General features: G+C 45.5%; 4 protein-coding genes across 5 annotated transcripts; 3 read left to right on the top strand and 1 right to left on the bottom strand.

Annotated features, from left to right (window-relative positions):
* LOC8071797 (cation/H(+) antiporter 15) lies at positions 1,730-4,602 on the top strand. Its single transcript, XM_002454359.2, has 2 exons — positions 1,730-1,987; positions 2,099-4,602. Exons 1-2 carry the CDS (start codon positions 1,823-1,825, stop codon positions 4,454-4,456), a joined length of 2,523 nt encoding a protein of 840 aa, XP_002454404.1. The 5' UTR covers positions 1,730-1,822; the 3' UTR covers positions 4,457-4,602.
* LOC8071796 (putative receptor-like protein kinase At4g00960) lies at positions 8,999-11,881 on the top strand. Its single transcript, XM_002454358.2, has 6 exons — positions 8,999-9,215; positions 9,345-9,452; positions 9,611-9,756; positions 9,902-10,112; positions 10,649-10,886; positions 10,996-11,881. The coding sequence occupies exons 1-6, from the start codon at positions 9,122-9,124 to the stop codon at positions 11,474-11,476; spliced, it is 1,278 nt and encodes a 425-aa protein (XP_002454403.1). The 5' UTR covers positions 8,999-9,121; the 3' UTR covers positions 11,477-11,881.
* LOC8073843 (zinc finger CCCH domain-containing protein 40) lies at positions 13,988-17,862 on the top strand. Its single transcript, XM_002454357.2, has 4 exons — positions 13,988-14,273; positions 15,150-15,419; positions 15,776-15,999; positions 16,835-17,862. The coding sequence occupies exons 1-4, from the start codon at positions 14,169-14,171 to the stop codon at positions 17,709-17,711; spliced, it is 1,476 nt and encodes a 491-aa protein (XP_002454402.1). The 5' UTR covers positions 13,988-14,168; the 3' UTR covers positions 17,712-17,862.
* On the bottom strand, positions 18,504-22,740 carry LOC8071795 (adenylyltransferase and sulfurtransferase MOCS3-1). 2 transcript variants are annotated; one of them, XM_021459068.1, is made up of 11 exons: positions 22,377-22,740; positions 22,036-22,128; positions 21,746-21,801; positions 21,380-21,444; positions 21,202-21,276; positions 21,032-21,110; positions 20,814-20,852; positions 20,623-20,731; positions 20,100-20,212; positions 19,186-19,305; positions 18,504-19,103 (listed from the first exon to the last, which is right to left on the bottom strand). In XM_021459068.1, the coding sequence occupies exons 1-11, from the start codon at positions 22,666-22,668 to the stop codon at positions 18,735-18,737; spliced, it is 1,410 nt and encodes a 469-aa protein (XP_021314743.1). In that variant the 5' UTR covers positions 22,669-22,740; the 3' UTR covers positions 18,504-18,734. The 2 variants fall into 2 exon arrangements, with proteins under 2 accessions (XP_021314743.1, XP_002452664.1); XM_002452619.2 differs by having other exon boundaries at positions 20,100-20,218; positions 22,377-22,738.

Here is a 23,009-nt window from a genome sequence, read left to right as displayed (position 1 = left end):
CGTAATAGTAGTAGTAGCACACTAGCTGATTCGTGAGTGCAGCTTGTGTCCTGGACTCCTGGTCTTGCAAATCTGAATTTGACTGTGAATCAGTGCACACATCTTATGCCCTAGCAAGTCATTACCGAGGAGATTGAAGTCATTCTCGACACGTCGATCTGCATGCGCGCTTGGCAACTCTTGACTCACATATGGGGGCTGCTAGTAGTTTTTTTTCTCAAATATGCAAAAGATTTGCGCATCTTTGTATTAAGTAGAAAGAATTTGTTATAAGCGCGCCGTATCGCTGGACAGATGGAAGGCACAACAGGTATTACAAAAATCAAAGCCTCTCCCACACATAACTCTTAACCTACTATTCCCACATGAGACAACCCAAATTCTGAGCCTCGGCCTCGATCCAAAAATCGGCGCTAAGCTTGATGATTGAGGCTGCTAGTAACTCTCAGATTCGACTCCGAGAGAAAGGGAGGGAGGAGGGAAATTCTTGACTGTCAAGTGTCAACGGCATTAATGGCACGCATGGATGCATTAATCACACCGTGTGCATGTACTAAAAAAGCAGGGGAGCATCGAGTTTCTGATCTCACAGATAAGCAAGGAACAGGCGGCTCAAGAATGACAGGGAATTGCCTCTGGCGTTTGATTTGCCAGCATCAAGGCCGGCATCGAAGCCAGGGGGATTAACAGCCAAAGCACACAATGCCCGGCAGTGGCGGACCCAGAAACGAATTAAGAGTGGAGGCTAAATAATATAGCTAAAAAAGTTTTTACTCACTCAATCTAGTACACTAATAAATATAACTAAGATTGATAATTCAATATTGATTCAAAGTGCTCAAAAACAAAAATTCATAGAATAAACATAGAAAAATACCAAATACATAGAGTCTTTTACTAAAAAAAAAATCTACTAAAATTTTTTTGAGCCCAAGAGGGGGCTGCAGCCACCCCAGCCCCCCTGAGTCCGCCAATGATGCCCCGCTATTTTAATCCGTATAAGTACATCATCACCTAGGTCCTTAGGCCAGTTTCAATAGAGAGTTTCATATATTGGAAACAGTGTAGAAAAGTTTTATGAAAATTTATGAGGATGAAACTCTCACTGCTCTTATAAAATTTTTATCATCTCTCACTTCATTAATATAGTGCTACATCAGCATATTTAATACCCATAAAACTATGATGAAATCACATTGAGATTGTCCTTAGAGACTACACAGGTACCATTGGGCTTGCATTATTGTTTTTGATAGACTCCCCCCTTCCAACTTTTGTATGACTCATTTTGATCGAAAAGCTTTGACTTTCAGTTTCGCTAAACACCATACAGGTAACGCTTTAACATACTAGCTTGTACTCAAAACTAGAGAAAGACAAATGCGCGGTGATGCACGAAAATGCTCCAGATTGTACCAGTTTCTCTCGAGGAGCAAGGACAAACACAGTAGCCGTACAACTTCGCGTTCAGAAGCACCATATGTGTGGCGAAGCTGGTTTTGTCGTTTTGATGTTGTTAAAACCCTCTAATTCTCCTCTAACCCAACTACTAAAAAGTAATATTCGACGCGAGCAAATTGAACTCGCACCGCATTCCGGCCCATTGCATAATGCATGCACAACACTATGTACAGTATATATTTAGCTGGAAGAGATCAGCTTTCAGCCACAAGTTTGTAAGAGCATGCACCATAGCTAATTAACCCCAACGCGATCATCGGTTGAGCAAATTTAGGTTAGATGGCATGCTAGGGGGGCCACACGCGCGCGGAAGGCCTGGCCGGCCGGAGCCCGGCGATCCATCGTCGGTTAATCGGATGAGATGGATGACGAAGCCAAATGCTCCGTCGATGTCGCCGAGGGCGCCTACATCATGGCCAGCATCATGGCCGTCTCCGGCATCATGGTCACCGTCCTCGTGCTGTCCGGCCTCTTCCATTCTGTGCTTCGACGTCTCGGACAGCCCAGCGTTATCTCCCACATCCTGGTGCGCGCGCGTGTTAATTTATTTATGCTGATTGCTGATTGGTCAATCCACAGAATTCTTATGCTCGTCATTTTTCTTAATAATAATGAGTTAATGACCATATATGGGCAGGCAGGCATCGTGGTTGGCCCGACGGTGCTTGGCCGTGCCATAAACCTCCGCCAGCTGGGCATGCGCGACGCCGGCGACGCGCTTGGCGGCACAATTCGCTTCATCCGCATGGTGTTCATGTTCTTCATCGGCCTCGAGCTGGACCTGCGCTACCTGCGCCACAACCTACGCCGCTCGCTGGTCGTGGCCTGCGGCGGCTCCGGGCTCTGCCTCGTCCTCGCCGTGCTGGCCGGCCCCTTCTCCTACGGCTTCCTGCACCCGGGGCAGGGCCACTTCCAGCCCAGCAACATCTACGCCTCCACCGCGCTCTTCGCCATCGTGCTCACCAGCACCGCCTCACCCGTCCTCATCCGCATCGTCACCGAGCTCAAGCTCACCGGTTCCGAGACCGGCCAGATCGCCATCGGCGCCGCCTTCGCCAACGACATGGCCAGCCTCACCGCTCTAAGCGCCATCATTGTCACCCACACCCTGTACGGCAAGATGCCCAAGGAGGAGGAGGAGTACCCCAGCTCGTCGACGCCGGCGGCCAAGGCCGCGGTGGTGGCGTGGATAGCGCTGACGGTGTGGATGGCCGTTAACCTTGCGGCGTGGGTGGCGCGCATGCTCAACCGGCTCAAGCGCGGGAGGCAGTACATCAGCAAGTACGAGCTGTGTGGTATGCTGCTCCTTATTGTGGGCCTCTCAATGCTAGAGCAGATCATAGGCTACAGCTCCTCCATGACGGCCTTCCTCATCGGCCTCGCCATGCCACGCGAGGGCCCGACCGCGAGGACGCTAATGGACCGCCTCGCCTACCCTGTGCACCAGCTCTTCATGCCACTCTGCTTCGGGGCCATCGGTGCTCGCCTCGACTTCGCCAAGATTGGGAACTTCACGGTGGTCCAGCTCGTCGTGGCTGTTACCTTCACCACGCTGCTGAGCACGGCGGGGAAGGTGGCCGGCACCGTGCTGGCGGGGCGGGCGTTGGGCATCGCCACCCGGGAGGCCGTCGTGCTGGGTGCCCTGCTCAACGTCAAGGGCTACTCGGATATCCTCGCCATCAACTTTGGGAACAAGGTGAATGTATGGGGAGAGACCATGCAGGTGGTGCTTCTCATATCGTCCATCATCAACACGTTCATGGCCGGGCCTGCGTCGGCCGCCATCGTCCGCCAGCAGCGTCGCGCTTCCCGCTACCGCTCGCGCTGCCTCGAGGACCTTAGCGTGGACCACGAGCTCCGCATGCTCGTATGCATCCACGGCGCCACCGGCGTCTACTCGATGCTCACGCTCAGTGACCTCTCCAAGGGCAGGACACCGGTCGCCGTGTACCTGCTGCACCTCGTCGAGCTCGTGACATCGCACAAGTACGCCATCACGCAGCAGCTGTACCATGCCCGAGACGCCGGCGAGGACGAGGACGAGTGGGGCTACGCGCGTGAGATCGAGCAGGTGGCCTCCGCCGTGGCGACCTTCACCTATGACAACGCCATCCTCGTGAGGCAGATGACGGCCATATCCAACTTGGGCTCCATGGATACAGATGTGCGCAACTGTGTGGAGGATGCGCGTGCGTCGCTACTGATCATGCCGTTCCACAAGGAGCAACGCTACGATGGGCGCATGGTGTGCCGGCGTGAGGGGCGGCGGCAACTCAACCAGCGGATCCTGCATAGGGCTCCTTGCACGGTTGGGATCCTTGTGGAGCGCTGTTTTGCTAATGAGGTCACGGGGGAGAATCATCAGGTGGTGGCGTTGTTCTTGGGTGGTGCTGATGACAGGGAGGCAGTGTCATATGCAATACGGCTGTCAGTGCAGCCGTCAGTGACAGTGACTGTGTGCAGGTTCCTTCTTCCAAGCGCAGGAAGGGGTTTATCGGGCAACCCCAAGGTGATGGAGGAGGCCATGGAAGATGAGGAATTCATGGCAGACCTATACGCGAGGTTTGTGGCACCAGGACACGTATCGTACATGGAGAAGTACGTGAGCAATGGCGCGGAGACCGTAAACGCGCTTAACTCCATGGTGGGTACATGCTCACTCTTCGTCGTGGGGAAGGGTGATAGGGCGCATGGCAGCAGAGGCGTGATGACGAGTAACATGGGGGACTGGGATGAAGATGAGTGCCAGGAGCTAGGCCCCATTGGTGAGCTCTTGTCCTCGGACGATTTGGTAGGTTGTGGTTCCGTTCTAGTGCTGCAGCAGCATAACAGGCGCAAGATGAAGACATGGAACAAGGACAACCAACAACAAGGTCATCAAGCTGATCAGGACCACCAAGCTAGTGTAGTCGATGAGGATGCTGTTGTTGACATCATTGGATCCTTCTCCAGCACAAGTAGTAGTAGTAGTTATTATTCACAGCAAGCAAATTGAACTTGCTGCATATGTACACCAATATGTATTATTATATTTAGTTAGTAGAGATTATTCGAATTGTAGTCACAAGTTTTTAAGGGAATTTACAATCCAACGTAGCAATGTACATCCATTAAGTAAATATATAGATAGGATGCATGCTAGGGCGCCTATGTACATGTGGAAGGCTTCGCAAAACCGGAGCCTGAGGATCCATTTTATTTCCGCTTTTTTATATATATAAAAAGACACTAAAAAGAGTGCCTCACAACTGATATATTTCAAAGTATAAAAGATGGATGATAAGACATAAAATGACTGCAAGAAATAAGAGTACATTAAAGACTAAATTGGTCGTCTTCTTCCTTCGATCGTTCTTGACAAAGCTTCATAAAAGACAACAAAGAAAAAGGGACGCATGTAAACACCTTTGCTAAATAAGATTTTGGAGATCATAAAAGCCACTCGCCCCTTGACAACGAGATTTAGAATTCACTAGAAGAATATCGAGTAGAGTAATCATCCAAGGAATCTAGGCTTGCAATCCGTCTTCATCAGAAGAGAGTGTTAAAAATGTCAAACCTTACTACAGAGCACTCCAAAGGAAGAGGTCGAGATTACCGAATCAAAAGCCAACCAATTGCTTCATCTTAATTATTAGCACACCAAATTCCAAGATATGAAAGAGAGTCAACAGATCTGACACCGAACTCTCACTAACCCTTCGGTAACGCTAGATCGAACGTCTTCTAGATAGAGAGAGACCATAGAGACCTTATTCTAAAGCACTATCACCACCACCACCTCGACGATGAAACCAGAAACCAACCCAGGGATCAATAAAACTAACCTAAAACTAGGAAGGGATAGAGATCGGTTCCCCACTCCTATATCCAAAATTCGAGATCGCTAGTTAGGAGGAGGGGGGGGGGGGCGAGCAGATATCATGGAGGAGGGCAGCGGTGAGGCTCTTGTGTTAGGAAACTTCACATTTTTGCATCAATTTTTTGTTATTGTAAAAATGGAAATAGTTGTCCATCCAAAAAATAGAAATAGTTTTTTTTTTGAGATCAAAAAAATAGAAATAGTTGTGGTTGCGTCCCTTTTGTCATTGTGTATGAAAAGAGTAAAACTGCTCCAACGTTTTCATGGGCCATGACCCAACTGATTTGAGGTCTACTACAGGCCTACAACCCATGCCATGACGGGTTTGTGGTATGAACACACTTTTGGTAATTGGCTATACATGTTACCCCCTCTATTTCAAATTGTAAGTCATTCCAAAAATCTTAGAGAGTTAAATTTTTCTAAGTTTAACCAAATTTATATGATAAAATAATAATTATTATGATACCAACTAAGTATCATTAGATTTTTCCTTAATTATATTTTCATAGTATACTCACTTTACGTTACAAATCTTAGTATTTCTTTCTATAATTTTGGTCAAATGTGAAAATGTTTTGACTCTTCAAGATTCTTGGAATGACTTACAATTTGGAATGGAGGTAGTATAATTTTTTGTGTAGAAACTACTTCGTACATAGAGGATCGCAGATCCATACTGGACTAGCTTTATTCTTGTCTTTAGTAATATAGACATGCATTTGGTCTGAGGTCAGTGTACAGTGTAATAATCTTGTCTCTAGTTTTAATTAGAGGTAGAACGATTCCTTGTGATTGATTGCAAGGATACGAATATGTGGCCTATGGTTTTTCTATTTAATTGGAGTGATCAGAGAATGATTTGACGAGGCACCTTGCTTTGCTTGACATGGTTCACTCGCCAGGCTCTTGATTCGTGTTTATTCATCACATTACAACTTACGCTCTTGGTTAAGGAAGAAAGTCCAACTCTATAAGCTTGCACACTCTCCAAATACTTCACAGGAGCGACGCTAAGAGTAGCCTTGTTATGATTTTTGTTTGAGATATATCTGTGGTCAATTTGTTTTAGTGTTAACAAGAGGGTGTGATAATGTTTATATCCACCTAGTTGTACGCTATTCTCTTTTTCATCTATTTCATTTTCCCTTTTCTTGTTATTTTGTTTGTGTTCTCGTTGTTCCTTTGAGTGCAGTGTCTTTTCATCCTAATATAAAACCACTCAGCAAGTCTTTTTTTTTTTTGCGAACACACTCAGCAAGTCTCTTTACAGAGGCCTTGTTTAGGTCACTCTAAAACCAAATTTTTTTTAAGATTTTCCGTCACATCGAATCTTGCGGCATATGCATGGAGCATGAAATATAGTCAAAAATAAAAACTAATTACACAGTTTGTCTGTAAATCGTGAGATAATTTTTTTGAACCTAATTAATTTATAATTGGACAATAATTATCAAATAAAAACGAAAAAGCTACAGTATCCAAAACCAAAAGAAAATAGAAACTAAACAAGACCTGAGTTTTTTCTAAAGGATTTTGTGGTGATGGACTGTAGCATCATGGTGTGCCCTTTGTGAGGGAAATGGTTTCTTACAAGTTACAAGGACCAGCCGGTCCCATTTGCTCTGTCATGTCACGGATCTAAATGCTAAGTCCAGTTAAACACGTAAACTGTTCTGATCTAGGCCTTGTTTATTTTAAAAAATTTATAAATTTTTTAAGATTTCATATCACATCAAAAATTTCAGTATAAAATATTAAATATAGATAAAAAAAATAATTAATTACACAGTTTACCTATAATTTATGAGACGATTTTTTTGAGTCTAGTTAATTCATGATTGAACAATATTTGTTAAATACAAACAAAATTACTCTAGTATCCATTTTACAAATTTTTTTACAACCCCCGGGTATGCCGTATGCGAGAAGCATTTCCGTTCCACTCTCGGCTTTCACTTGTTTACTCCGCGCGACTTGCATGGACCACGGTGATGGGGATTATTCGAACCTCACGCTTGACCAAGGCCGCTGCGCGTTGCTTACCAAAACCCCTTCATCCAAACGGAAGCCGTTAATAAATAAATCAAAGCCCATGATCAGCGAGCGACGTGGTTTTCTAATTCGTTTTAACTAGGTGAATTCCCCGGCGCGTTGCTGTGGGATTTTCTTAAAAATAAATCATTATATACATAGCACTACTATGCAGTATTTTGTCTATTATGTATGTACACATATGAATTTGACTTGTATGTATTTTATTGTATTAGATCTAGTAAAAGATTGCTAAGCTAATAAAACAAAAACTAATATTTGGTTATATTATAGAGGAATTAATTGGTGATGAAACAAATAATGTATGTACATGACTTGTATGTGAATATATTAAAGATTTAAAGTATTTAACATGATATAGATGACATGGTTATTTTTTATAATTAATATGCAATGACATGGACTTAGTGGAGAATGATGTGGACATATTACATGAAGAGATAAAATATTTAGTGGATCACTTAGTGAGGAATGATGTGGACACAATTCATCTGGTGAGATTTAGCTTTATAAGATTTATAGATTTTCGGCCGCCGTGCAACGTGCTGTGAATCGCTATATACCCACCGGCGCCTGGGCTCCACCGGCTGCATATACTACGCTCGGGCCCACGTGTCAGTGGCTCGAGACCGGACCGATAAGTCGATTACAGTTCCTCTTTGCACGGAGACAGAGCACTCCCGTTTTCTACTCTCCTCCCAAGTCCCAAGTCCCAACAGTCCAACTCGCTCCGGCCGGGCGAGCCCACCACCGGCAATCTCACGGCTGCTGACGCGCACCACCCGCCGGAACCCACGCATACAAAAATGCCAAGGTGTTTGACCATTTGACGCAAGGCTCCAAGCTCTGTACTGTACCGAATATGGCCCCCCGCCTGTTCATCACGCACACACCACAACTGACCAACAACAACCATCATATGCCGCAATAGCTAGCGGTAGGCTGTAGCACCATGTTTCGTCAAAAGGAACAAACACACACTCCCATTCCTTTACTACTCGATACACAGAACTCGCCCAGCTTTCACGGTCCAGCGCAGCACGAGTTCACACAGGCACGTCTCAACATGAGCTGGGCTGCGGTGCTGCTTAATTGCATATAACACCTCTTACCTTGCACTAAGTTGCGAACAAGTATATGGCATGATTTAACAATGATACTGGTTCACATCGCCCCCCCCCCCCCCACCCCACCCCAACTGTGTCATTAGATTATGCAGCCGGATCAGAAATCTGTTGGAAGAAACCGGGTTGAAAAAACAAGTGTTGTGTATATAAGAACAAAAGCCAAGAACAAAAGAGAAGCATCCAGGAACCACTATGCAGTTATCCACTGCCGTCCCGTGTCACAAAACAAAAGAGAAGTCCCCCACACATCCATAAGAAAAAGGGGGGTTTCAGACGTTTTTATGGTCCTGCTTGTGTATGGTCAACCCCCACATTTGGAAGTCCTGGAAGGACAAACATGAAATATTGGAAGGTACCTTTTTTTTTGAAATTTTAAAAAACCAGCTCATCCAGGAGCTATCAGGGGCACCGCACCCCCTCCCTCTCCGTCCCCATCTCTGCCCTGCAGCTGCATACATATTGTGCCTGAGCCACCACACAACACTAGCACTAACAAATCCCAAAAGTCTACCTACAGCACTTCAACACAACGACCTCAGAGGCCAGAGCTAGATATCCGAATATATGCAGAGCTGAGCGCTGCCATTAATTCTCCCTCACGGAGCTCCAAAGATCGATGGAGGACGGGGGAAGGCATATGGCTATGCCGCTGTACCGCCTCCGACATCGCCGGCTGATGGACATAGCACCTGCAAGCGCAACCGATTCAGGTACCGTACATGTACATCCCAGAGTTCTTGCTTGTTGCCGGTGCGATGCGACAGTGCTGTTCAGTTAAGGCCGGAACTGGGGTGATTGAGTTGTCAAAGGCCTCAAGGGTGTTCTTGCTGCTGATCCAGGGCATTCCGGCTCCAATGGGATGACCATCATGGTGTCGATTCTGGCGGTGGTCATCGTCTGCACTCTCTTCTACTGCGTCTACTGCTGGAGATGGAGGAAGCGCAACGGTGAGCTAGCTTTCAGAGTTTCAGTTCGTCGAACATGATGCAATTGTTGCATTGCCAGTTTGCCACTCGCATCGCATGCACCTACAGCTGTACCGGTTGCTGTCATGCTAGAATTATCCTAGTAATGACGAGAGCGTCTCATGACATGGTCCTTGCAGCTGTCAGGAGAGCTCAGATAGAGAGCCTGAGGCCGCTGTCCAACTCAGACCTGCCGCTCATGGACCTGTCCTCCATCCATGAGGCCACCAACAGCTTCTCCAAGGAGAACAAGCTCGGCGAAGGCGGTTTCGGGCCCGTCTATCGGGTAGTTAAACTAAACTAAATGGCAGCACAGTCAATTTTCTAGTCTGTTTGCAGTGAAAAAAAAAACTGTTCTTTGGATGATGAGATGAGATTAATTGCGTCGATCGATCGACTGAATAAGCTTAAGTTTCTTGGATTGGATACAGGGCGTGATGGGCGGCGGCGCGGAGATCGCGGTGAAGCGGCTGTCGGCGAGGTCGCGGCAGGGCGCGGCGGAGTTCCGTAACGAGGTGGAGCTGATCGCCAAGCTGCAGCACCGGAACCTGGTCCGCCTGCTGGGCTGCTGCGTCGAGAGGGACGAGAAGATGCTCGTCTACGAGTACCTCCCCAACCGAAGCCTCGACTCCTTCCTCTTCGGTTAGTCACTCTTTTTTGCTGGGATATTCTTTTCGCCAATTGTATCCCTGCGTGAATTTCTCGTGTCAGATCATGCGTCTGGAGTCGTGGAGCACGAACGAATATGGCTCGATCGGTAATTCCGTGTTTCAGAATGTACAGACTGTCAGATTTGGGTGGTGCTTGGTTTGAATCTGAATATCTGACTGATAGGCGCGTCCATGGGAGATGCACATGGCTACACCCAGATTTTTAGCTCATGGGCTCTGAGCTCGGCATATAGTTTACTGGTTCTGAGTCAATTAGGTCGTACCAAGCTACTAGATCGATGCGAAATAGGTCAATGGGAAACCAAGTAGCAGCATGAAAAATCGTGTAGCACATCATGTGCGTCACGCGTGTAACCTTGGTCAGAAATAAAAACGGTTGGTGATTGATCGATCTAACAAGAGGTTTTAGTTGGCCGCCTAATTAACAACTCTGGAACCGAAACTGTGAAGCGATTTCTGGTGAGCTAATTTGATGAAAGCTTTTGTTGTGTAATGTAATAATCTCAGATACCAGGAAGAGTGGGCAATTGGACTGGAAGATGAGGCAGAGCATCATCCTGGGGATCGCTCGCGGCATGCTGTACCTGCACGAGGACTCGTGCCTCAAGGTCATCCACAGGGACCTCAAGGCCAGCAACGTGCTCCTCGACAACAAGATGAACCCTAAGATCTCCGACTTCGGCATGGCCAAGATCTTTGAGGAGGAGGGCAACGAGGTTAACACGGGCCGCGTGGTTGGCACCTAGTAAGTGCAATGCAATGCCACTCATTTAGTACATTACATTACATTACATAATTCGCCGAGTATGCAGTAGTAGGTGCTAATAACCTGAAGCTCAAAAAAAACAATGCAGCGGGTACATGGCTCCGGAGTACGCGATGGAGGGCGTTTTCTCGGTGAAATCGGACGTTTTCAGCTTCGGGGTGCTGGTGCTGGAGATCCTCAGCGGGCAGCGGAACGGCTCCATGTACCTCCAGGAGCACCAGCACACCCTGATCCAAGAGGCGTGGAAGCTGTGGAACGAGGACAGGGCGGCGGACTTCATGGACGCGTCGCTGGCGGGGTCCTACTCTCGGGACGAGGCGTGGCGGTGCTTCCACGTCGGGCTGCTGTGCGTGCAGGAGAGCCCGGACCTCCGGCCCACCATGTCCAGCGTGCTGCTCATGCTCATCAGCGACCAGACGCAGATGCCGGCGCCCGCGCAGCCGCCGCTGTTCGCCAATAAGGCCAGCAAGAAGGCGTCCGTGTCCGATTTCTCGCTGGCCATGAGGACGGAGACCACCAAGACGCAGTCCGTCAATGAAGTGTCCATCTCCATGATCGAGCCACGATGAGTGAGATAACCATGCATCGAGGGCCTTAATTGCCTCTGATCCCCCTTTTTTAACTCCCTTTTTAATCCCTTTTTATCTCTTGACTTGATATAAGTAGTGCTGTAGTTATTAAAGGTGGAAATCGAGATGTTTTACACACGCGCGCGCGCAGCGCAGGATGACAAAGGCCGAGAGAGAAAATTCCAGCATCCATTCATTCACATAAGAAATCCTATGCGTACGTGCATGGTGGGGAGCTGGCGAGATTGTTTCATTCTTTGAGCAATGGCAACAGGCACTTTTTTTGTAAATATGCTGCGTGTGATCTTAATTTCGAGCTGTAATCGCACTAGAAAACTCCCAGCCTTTATCGCAGGAAAATCTTGCAACCATGACATACGCAGCGAGAAAATGCATTGGAACTTAGAAAGAAAAGGATCACATTCCACGGCCAAGGCGAGGGGATAACACATAGCCTTTCTGGATTTTCAATGGGACCATGGGTTGATATACTTACTTATATGCCACTAAAAGCGGAAGTGACCGGTGCCGACTTGGCCTTGTTTTCTCACATTTTGTCAAAGACAAATCCGCAAGCATCCAAAGCACGCGCACCACAAAGAAGCATCCAAACACCTCACCGTTGAGCCCAACCTCACGTACTACTACGTCTAACCAACGCCCCCATGACGCCACCGTCGCGGCGGCCACCACGCACTACCTACCCCAACTAGCCGCCCGCCCGTCCGTCCGTCCGTCCACACTCCACGCGCGCGCGCGCACTGCGCAGTGTAAAAAACACACACACGACGGGTAGTCGGGTAGATAAAAAATCTGTTGCCGGTTTGTTCAGCCGGACAGGCGTCGTCGTCGGCATCTCCTTTGGCGCATGCGGGGTGACGGCGATCGACCCGAGTCATCAGCGGCGCGCCATCCTCTCTGCGATCTCGTGCTCGATCGGTCCGATCGACCTGTGGCGACCTGCGACTGCGAGCGAGTTCGTCTCGTCATCCAGGGGGCTCACACATATCATAGGAGAGGAGTATGTCGCGGCGCGGCCGTGGAAGTTTCATCGGTCAGCAGCTGTCCGGCCGCGAGGCGCGATCCCGACGCGCAGAAAGGGACCTCGCATGCTCTCTTCCCCTGTGCGCCGGCCTTAACAGCGAATAGACTCGTCAGAGAACAGTTCGAATCCATTCGGATTCTGAAATAGTTGGGCGGACAGGCAGCTCTGCGACGCCGAAAACGTCCGTTCATGGATCAGAAAATCAGAGAATGCAGCTGGTTCTGGGCAGGCCGGGCACGAGCAACGGCGGAGCGACATCCCACCTTTGCCACTGCCACCGGGGCATGCAAAAGCGGGGGGACGATGACAGAAACGTCAAGGACAGTTTGGCCGCCCGTACACCTACCCGGTCCGTCGTCCTGTGCGGCTGTGCGATCGTGATCGCCGGATCATGGACCATAATTACTACTTAATTCATAATTAAATTATAATTATTTATATGTTCGTTGTGCTTGCGGCGTGCCCTCGCCAATCACACGCCCCCAAACTTTTCACTTGGGTCACCGGTTGCTTGCCTATGCTTGAGAGTGGCGTGGCAGGGCGGCCACATGATTGCTGGTTGAAATCGAGCACGGCTTGGCAACCGACGGGTGCCGAGATTGACGGCCACTACTACTCAGGCTAGCGGAGCCGGAGTACTACTGTGTTTCCTCTCGGGTCTCTTTCTAGAAGCAGGGCTGCAGCAGAAGTCTTTTTTTTTTTTTTTTTTTTTTTGAGGCAGGCTGCAGCAGAAGTAAGGAAAGTGCACTAGTACCACTGGCACGTCGCAAGTTTGGATGATGACTGGAATTGACTGATTCGTTCATGCGATGCGAGTCCTTATTTGCTTGCTGATGTACGCTCGGACATAACGCTCCACGAAAGAATCAATTTCTAGGATGCGTGCCAGTCAAACTTTTTAAAATTTAACTAACTTTATAGAAAAAAATAACAACATCTATAATATAAAATGCACATTATATGAAAATATATTCTATGATGAATCTAATGAAACTAATTTGATACCATAAATCTTAGCATTTTTTTCTAGAAATTTAGTCAAAGTTTAAAAAGTTTGACTTAGGACAACTCTAGTAGCTTATTATGGCCCAGTTTAGGCCTTGTTTAGTTCCCAAAAATTTTCAAGATTCTCAATCACATCCAATCTTGCGGCATATGTATAGTGCATTAAATATACATGGAAACAAAAACTAATTGCATAATTCATTTGTAAATCGCGAGACGAATCTTTTAAACCTAGTTACTCCATGATTGAACAATGTTTGCCGAAATCCCAAAATTTTTACAACAAGACCTTAGGTCGAAACAAACGGGTTTGGCGTATGATGGGCTATGTGCATTGGGCCCAACGTCGCGTATACGGGCCTATGATGGGCTATAGTATGTTTTTGCAGTACTGTACTTAAGAGGCCATCAAACCAGGCCCAAGAATGCTTCTGCCGAGCCCGTCATCTTCCCCGGAGGCGACCGCATCTGTCCGTTCGGTACTTCGGTGGAGGCCGGCTCCGTTCGTGCTTCCCCGTCGCCCTTTCCTCTGCCCCGACTGAATTCGGTCGGGACTCGGGGGGTTCTCGTTTCCTTTGCCCGCAGCCCCTTGGCTCCGTTCCGTTCTCTCGGCTTCTCGTCGGCGGCGGAGAGGAGGAGGGGATGGCGCATCGGCTGCTGCGGGACGCGCAGGCGGACGGGTGGGAGCGGTCGGACTTCCCCATCATCTGCGAGTCATGCCTCGGCGACAACCCCTACGTCCGGATGGTTGGTAACACATCAAACCCTAACCCTACCTGAATGATCTGTGCGCTTCTCCTTGGCGTTGTTGATGCGTTTGCACAGCTTGATTTGGTTTTCATTTGTGATTTCTTATTATGCTCGATGGGATCCGGGCCTAGGTTACGTTTCTGTTTAGGTGTCGAATTTTGTGCGCGTGTGGCATGAGATGTTTTACATAATGGCTTTTTTGTGTGGTTGTCGTTGCTCCGTGTAACTAACTATGATAGATGTGCTGTTGAACTTGGGATTAAATCGTTGAGGAAGTCTTATGCTTGCTTCGGGGGCGCTGCAAAATGCATATGTAGCCCTAGTTTTGGGGCTGTTTGGTTCCGTTGCTTCTCACCTCACCTTGCGTAGCCAGGAAATGGAAAGAGGTAGCTGTTTGGTTGGTAGCCTAGGTCCCAAGGAAATACCATGCTAGCATGGGAGAGCCAATCCGGCTCGCTCCAGCCACGAGGTAAGGCTGGCCCTTGCTAGCTAGGCAAGTCAATCCCTGCCGCAGAACCGAACAGCCCCTAGTTTCAAATATTTCACCCCAAGAGCACTCTGGGAAAATATTGCTCTTACTGCTGATGTTTCTGCAAGAGCAGTAGTGCAGTAGGGTGGTTTTGCCATATGCATAATGTAGTTTAACAAGATGATAATTGTATTTAAACCAGTTATACTAGCTAGCAAAACCAGGATAAATTAGTTTGCTAACCAATTGGTTTTGCCATATGCCATACGCATCATGTAGCACTAGTTAGGTGTTATACATGAATGGGGATAACTTTTCATTTAATCTCTCCTTATTTTGCATTTGCTTCAGTATTTCATGTTAATCCTATTTTATGGCTTACTGGCTCTTGTTTTTCTTTTCAGTTAAGAGCTGAGTATGACAAAGAGTGCAAAATTTGTGCACGTCCTTTTACTGTCTTTCGGTGGCGCCCTGGTCGAGATGCAAGGTACAAGAAGACTGAGATTTGCCAGACATGTTGCAAGCTAAAGAATGTCTGCCAGGTCTGCCTGCTGGATCTTGAATATGGCCTGCCTGTTCAGGTCCGGGATACAGCACTCGCTATCAATTCTAATGATGCAATTCCAAGGAGTGATGTCAATCGTGAATATTTTGCAGAAGAGCATGATAGGAGGGTACGTTTCTCTTTCAATATTGTATCTTGATGCTGTTGTTAATTTCTTTCATATTATCCCAAATCTAAGACAAACTGTTTATTCTTCAGGTTGTTTTGTTCATTTGAAATCTGAAAATGAAGATATCATGTATGTTATTATATACTGTTTGTATGATGTCACCTGTATCATAGTGTCGGATACACTTGAAGTGTGACAAAAACAAAAGATGCCTTCTTTTTAGATGTAATTTATCTTGATCTGTTATGATTGAAGTGAATTGCACGTATTCTCTGCTTATATGCACTTATTCTTGTTTGTTCCATTTGACATAAGAATAGTTGTTCCTAATGAGAGTTTATGGTTCATAAATGTAGGCCAGAGCTGGCATAGACTATGATTCTTCTTATGGGAAGGCTCGTCCAAATGATACCATTCTGAAGCTTCAGAGGACAGCACCATATTACAAGAGGAACAGAGCTCATGTTTGTAGTTTCTTTGTGCGTGGTGAATGTACAAGAGGAGCTGAGTGCCCTTATCGTCATGAGATGCCTGAAACTGGGGAGTTATCTCAGCAGAACATTAAAGATCGCTACTATGGGTATGTTTTGCTGTTCTTATGCACTCATTATTTTTAGTTATGTGTTTTTTTGTGGTTCTTTGCAGGTATTGTAGGCTTCATTTCAGCAAACACTATTGTTGATTAGCATGTGCAATTTAAAAATGGTGTTCATAATTTCATCATATGAAATAATGGATCAGATAGCCTTCTGTTTTTGACTCTGCTTGTCAACATTGCGGTGTCTGAAGGATTTGATACTTTTCATTCAACTCTTTTGCGTCGCATCAGTAGAACACTACGTTGCCATTCCTGTGTTCATGTAGTGCATCTAGTTCTTTCTGGAGCATATAGCAAAACCTATTAAGCAATGCTTTTCCTTTATGACTTGGATTTTAGATGACATATTTGAAGATCCATATTACCTTATATTTTGTTTCTTGTCAGAAAAAATTTGACTGACTTGGGACTAAAAGGCTATGTTGTTGATAATTTTAAGGTGGTAAGACCAAAATTAAGTCTAGTTACTGGCAGTTGATATTAGCATCTACATGTAAGGATGTTTTTTTAGATAAAAGGCTTACATATACAGATGTACACACAAAAGATGTCTCCAGATGCTGTTTGGTCATGAAACTATCCTAACTTGGCTGAAGTGTTGAATTTTTAGCGATATCTTGGAAACCTTTATCCCAGCCAAAATTGTGCTCTAGATATGCCAAACATTGATGTTTTTTAGGTCAAGTTAATGTGTTCAACTAAATTATTCTTATTAGAAACCTTTAGGTGAATGTATCTATTCACTCTACCTCTACTAAATTTTCCATGTGTATTCTCTCCTCTGCCTTGGTTTCTGACTATCTCTTGCTCCCTGCAGAGTTAATGACCCAGTTGCACTGAAACTTTTGAGCAAGGCAGGTGAGATGCCATCCCTGACACCACCAGATGATGAGACTATAAGGACCCTCTACATTGGTGGACTCGATAACAGAATAACTGAGCAGGATTTGAGGGATCAATTTTATGCCCATGGTGAGATTGAATCTATAAGGATGGTACTTCAACGTGCAATCGCATTTGTGACATATACTACAAGAGAAGGCGCAGAGAAGGCTGCAGAGGAGCTTGCTAACAAGCTAGTCATCAAGGGTGTGCGCCTGAAGCTGATGTGGGGCAAGCCTCAGGCTCCAAAGCCTGAGGAGGATGAGTCTGGGAGGCAGGGGCAGGTTTCCCATGGAGGACTGCTCCCTAGGGCTGTCATATCTCAGCAGCAGAGCGGTGACCAACCTCAACCCCCTGGGATGGAGGGCCAACAGCAACAGGCTGCACCAGCATCCTACTACTTCAACATTCCAGCACCACCAGCAGCGGAGCGGACTCTGTACCCATCCATGGATCCACAGAGGATGGGTGCTATAGTAAAATCACAGGACGGTGAAGGCAAACCAGGGCCGCAGCAAGCTGGGCAAGCTCAGCCATCAAGCAGCTCAGCACAGGGTGGCTATCCTGCACCACCGCCATACTACCATGGTCAGTATCCACCATATTATCCACCTCCACCACCATATGGTGGCTACATGCCTCCACCACGCATGCCCTACCCACCACAATATCCACCTTACCAGCCGATGCTAGCACAGCCAGCACAGGCACAGGCTAGTTCATCTCAGCAACCACCGCAAGAAGGTGCAGGACAGCAGCCGCCTCATGGCCCTCCCGCTCAGCAGCAGCCGCAGCAGCCAATTCAGAACTGAAGTCCTTACAAGATGTTGGATATTGCTACTGTTCTAATTGCTCAGCAGGATAATATAACCCAGCTTTTGTAACTTTTTAATTTGTGGTTAACAGTAAAACTTTGTTGTATTGCTTATTAAATTTTGAAAATCAGGATTTTTTTTGTTACTATGTTGGCTGAGTTTCACGTGGAGGCCATCGAAGCCTTCATCTTTTCAGATTGACCTAGTAACTCGGTAGTAAAAATGATAGTAGCCCACTAGACCAGTATATATTTAGTACGTAGTCGTCCGTTTGTAATTTTGACTCGTTTCCTTCCAAATCTTTTTAGGCTATTACATACTTCCCAAATCTTGCTTTAAGTTCCTTCACCTATCCTTTTTTTTAACTAAAACCTTTTTTTTCTTTGAATTTGTTGATTCAATATTTATTTCCAAAATTTGTTGATTCAACATTTATATTCCTCTTAGAGCCCATCTAACACATTTTAACACATGTTTGTCTAACACAATTTAACACTTAGTCTTAGTGCTTTGTGATGTCATGTAAAATTGTAAATCGCCAAAACTACACATGATCATACATGTGACACATGATCCTTGCAAAGTCGTGCTTGTATCGGCAATGTTGAAAGGATACCAACGCTGAGGCTACCACAGGAAAACATTAGCTCATATAAGCTCAAAGCCAATTCAATTGACGTCCACAAGTAGCATGTTTAGTTGCCTGCATATAGTAGAACCAGACTCTGGAGATGCAATTTTAGTGCGTTTGGTTGTCTATATACGGGACTTAGGACCTGGCTCTCCAGATGAAAAGGCAGCGTACAGTCTACCTCATATGGTGCAACAACAGCAACTCTGGCGGCATTCAAACTGTTACAAGGTAGGAACTCAAACAAGTAGATCATTCTTAATCTGAGAACAATAGCTAACCGCGTGGGAAACAATCTTAAACTCACTCCCACAAGCCCTGTCCTATGTAAATGTTTGACCATAATCGTGAATCCTCATAGGAGGCATAAAATTGTTACATCCATTTCGCTAGTACACAGGGAAATCAGGATCAACATCTCGTCCCCACGCCTGCAGCCCACCGATGATATCCGTCGCAGAAGCAAATCCCTTCTCATGGAGAAGCTTGACGGCTCTCTGAGAGTCATTGCCTCTTCTACACAGAACAATCAAGGTTGATGCCTCTCCTGTTTCCTTTAGTGAGGTTTCAAGTGTAGGTAGCTTCTCTTCCAACATGGAGAGCGGGATGTTCAGAGATGGAGAAATCGAAGCTATTTGGAAGTGATGTGCAGGTCGTACGTCCAATAATAGATGAGGTTCACTATTGTCAACCAGTTTTTTGTAATCTCTGCAAGTGATTCGGGCACTCTCTGGGAGTAGGTTCACACTTGGTGCTGCCTGCAGTAAATGTAACAGTCGATGAAGACAACGATTTCAAGATCATTCTTGATATGATCTGTAGTGCATCCATTCACATTACCTTATCAGACATTGGTGATTGAGTGAAGTTCTCATAGTCAAACTTCTGAAAGTCTTGTTCTGTGAAAAGGGAATTTTTGCCACAATGGGTGCAATCAGGAGAGCTTCCACGAAGCTTAACCTGCAAATATGCATATACTTTATAATGAGCTACATTAAGACAGTCCTATAGCTATGCGTCCAACTCCAAGCAATGCAAACAACTTGGAATGATCAGAAGATGTTAATAATTTGCAGGGTGACCAGAACTACAGTGATGACCATAATCCACTTAATGGCAGACCACCTGCAAACAGGATGAATCCTCAAACAGGGTTTCAAATGCCATTGGTGACTGAAAATCACAGTAAGTACTAGGAGAAGAAACCAGGCAAGATCATGCAGATGCTTTGGTGGCTACTTCACAATTAGATTCCTTTGAAGTTAGAAGGCTTGTAAAACTAACTACTGGTGCTGGCTTTATGCAAAGGTCCAGGAAACATTAAAACAGGGGACTCTTAAACCCTGCTAGCAAGTTCCCAGAATCTAAATAACTTGAAGGTATTATATATTGGTTCATAAGCACAAAACTAAACTTTATGAGGCACAATAATGTGACCATCACATATAAGGATACAACGGAACAGAAGAGTCAAAGTTTCTCACTAATGCTGAGAATGATCCTATAAAGGATTACATTCTTCTAGAACCAATTTCAATTCTTTTATACTAAAACATGATTGGCAACATTATCCTATCCCACTATTGTAATTATGTACCAGACTTGAATCTGCGATAAATATACTAGAAAGAAGGTGCAAGTTAAAACTAGATAGGAGGATGCAGCATTGCCATCCCCCGATTGGTGCTGGGATTAGGATGCATTGTGACCATGCATTCAAAGACACAATAAATTTACATAGCGAAGTCACATACAATTCTAATTCGAGCAGAGAGTGCGTCAAATAGTAGCATTCTTCCGCATAGGGGTTCACCAACACCAGTTGCAACCTTTATAGCCTCCAGAGCTTGTAAGCAACCAATCACTCCTGGAACTAGTAAACAAAACTGCAGTTAGTACACCAGTGCAAAACTATGTCTAATAAAGTAACTAACAGGGCACTAATCATAGATAGATGCAAACTCTAAAAACTAATTATACAAATAGCTAACTTAAGTGAGGAGTCTACACTGATTTCTTATAAAAGCACAGTAGATACTACAATATTTAAGAAAATCTTGAAGAAAAAGCCACTGAATAATTAAGGATTAATATGGACATGAAAAAGGATTAATTACACAACATTGAGTCACGAACACATGATTTAAAATCTCCTATTTGGGCTGAAGCCCACATCATATAAACAGAGAAGTTTGGTGAATTTTAAACAGGTTGACAAAAAAAACTAAGATTTTGCCCACTGTACTAGTAATGACGATCTTCTACAGTGTCACCCACCAACCCCAAGAACACCACTGTCTGAGCATCTCTGGCAGGCTGCCACAGGTGGTGGACTTGGAAAGAGGCACCGATAGCATGGACTTCCATTATGATGATAAACAGTCAACTGTTAGAGAAGTCAATGAATGAATGAAAACTATAAGGTGAAGTGAAAAAGGTGCAATATCTTTGGCAAGAAAGATGCTTGCCTGCCCTTCTAAACCTAATGCCGCACCAGATACAAGTGGCTGCAAGAAGTAGGTCAAATGTAAGTGATTGATCAATGGGTGATTACAATCAATAAACAGTTATTACACTAATATTGTATTTGATGGGGAAATTTACTTGGCAACAAGTTAACATGGAAGAGCAAGAATTCCATATCAAGTATAGTGTGCATCACTTACAACGGCAAAGATAAAGTTACCTTGTTCAGCAAAACACAACAATCACTGATCATATACCTAGTAGGAAGGTTGTCAGTTGCATCAACAACTATATCATATCTGTGGTGGTTTTAGTTAACGCTGAAAACAAGAATGTTGCCTTTGAGAAGAAAAAATACTGTATCTGTCATAGCAGATATTGTAAGGATACTTCCGCACAATCTCCAAAGCATTGCATGGCTTCAGAGTATGATGGTGCTCTACTACCTTGATAGAGGAATTAATCCTGATTTGAGACAGCATATGTGATATAGTGAAATAGTAGCATCAAATAGTACATTTGGTTGGAAACCAATGAAGAGAAAACTTCCAAAAGGATAGGTTCTTACTCGCGGCAAGCATCAGCTGCTGACTTAACTTTTGGTTGTCCAACATATGCTTCTTTATGAATTATCTAAGAGAGTTTGAGAACAAAAAATAACGTTATCATTGATATGTACGACTGCCACAGATTAAAATAACCAATTTTGATCATGGGTTATGTTCAAAATTGTTTTATCGAGTGGAACTCTCTCAGTTCACTACAAATTTGCTAGCTTATGCGTGCATATTTATATTTCCCTTCTAATTGAGTTACCAATAACAACAAGAAATCAAGAATACATCATGCGGATGATCCAGTATTTAGAAATATTCCAAAGAAAATGTTGAGAACACTAAATAAGAGGGACAGAAGACATGCCAAATTATTTCACCTGTCGATGAAGGTTATTCAGTTCAACATCATCACCATCCACAATGCCCAAGCAACCTAACAAGATAACAGGCTGTAAGCAACAATACATTAGTGAATACAACAAACTACGGAATTGGAGGAGCACACCAACATATTCACTTTACACATATAAGATATAGAAAAAACTTTGTCAAGAAGGAGAAGGACCACGTCTAGAAATCTGTCTTATCACTAAAGAAGTAAAGAAATATAATTTGTTCCTTGAGAAACTAAAGTTAAACATAACTTCACAGCAGAGAGAAAATTTACCGACGCCACAAGCTGCTAGATACAACGCCACGGGAGAGCCCAAACCTCCAGCCCCAACCACTAAAATCGACGATTGTGAAAGCTTCCGCTGGCCTGCCAGATATATGACAAAGGATCAGAGTATCAGCCGAAACACGAGCTTGCTACACTGCACCTTCTTTCCCCAGCAATATGCTGCAATTGTGATGACACATCGGAACCAGAAGAGGCAGCAACTATATATACTAGTAGTAACCAAGAGAAAGGGGCAGTTCTTGGAGCAACATGGAAGCCATACTAATGGAAGCAAGCTCGAGACTTTGGAAACTGCGAGCCGTGCTGATTGAAACGAAACAACTGACCTTCGACCCCGAAGTCCGGGAGAAGGAGGTGGCGGCTGTACCGGTAGATCATATCCGCCGGGAGGCCACCGTCCGGCGCAAACCCGTTGCCCACGCGGCTCTGGCACGCGACACTTCCACCGCACGCACCGTCCCCTACTCCTTTCCCCGCCGCCGCACCGCTGACTCCCGCAGGCACCGCCTTGAGCTCCGATTCCAGCAGCCGTATCCGGCCGTCGAGGTCCTCCCGCTCTGCCCGAAGCTTCTTCAGCTCCCGCTCTATCGCCTCCCCCCTGCCGCCGCCGCTGCCCATCCCTCCGCACTTGGACGCTTTGCCCGATTTTTTTTTTACCCTTTTTCTTAAAGATTTTCACGGATACGCCCGCGGAGCTATCCTTTCAGAGAAAAAAAAAAGAAAAGAAAAGAAAAACGGGGTTCGGCACCTTGTGGCGCCGAGGTTGTATCGGCGTGGCGACACATGTCGAGGTTGCATGGCTACGATAGCAACTCTAATAGTTTTGCAAAATTTATTTAATAAATATTATTATTTGCTTACTTCTAAAATGATATGAAGAGAAAATAAAAAGAGCATCTCTAAATTTTTGGTAATTTTGACTTGAAAAAAAGTGTTGGTTCCGGAGATCAACGAAGAAA

This window comes from Sorghum bicolor, chromosome 4 (genome assembly GCF_000003195.3).
Source record: "Sorghum bicolor cultivar BTx623 chromosome 4, Sorghum_bicolor_NCBIv3, whole genome shotgun sequence".
Classification (NCBI taxonomy): Eukaryota; Viridiplantae; Streptophyta; class Magnoliopsida; order Poales; family Poaceae; genus Sorghum; species Sorghum bicolor.
This window is presented reverse-complemented; position numbering and strand designations above follow the sequence as displayed.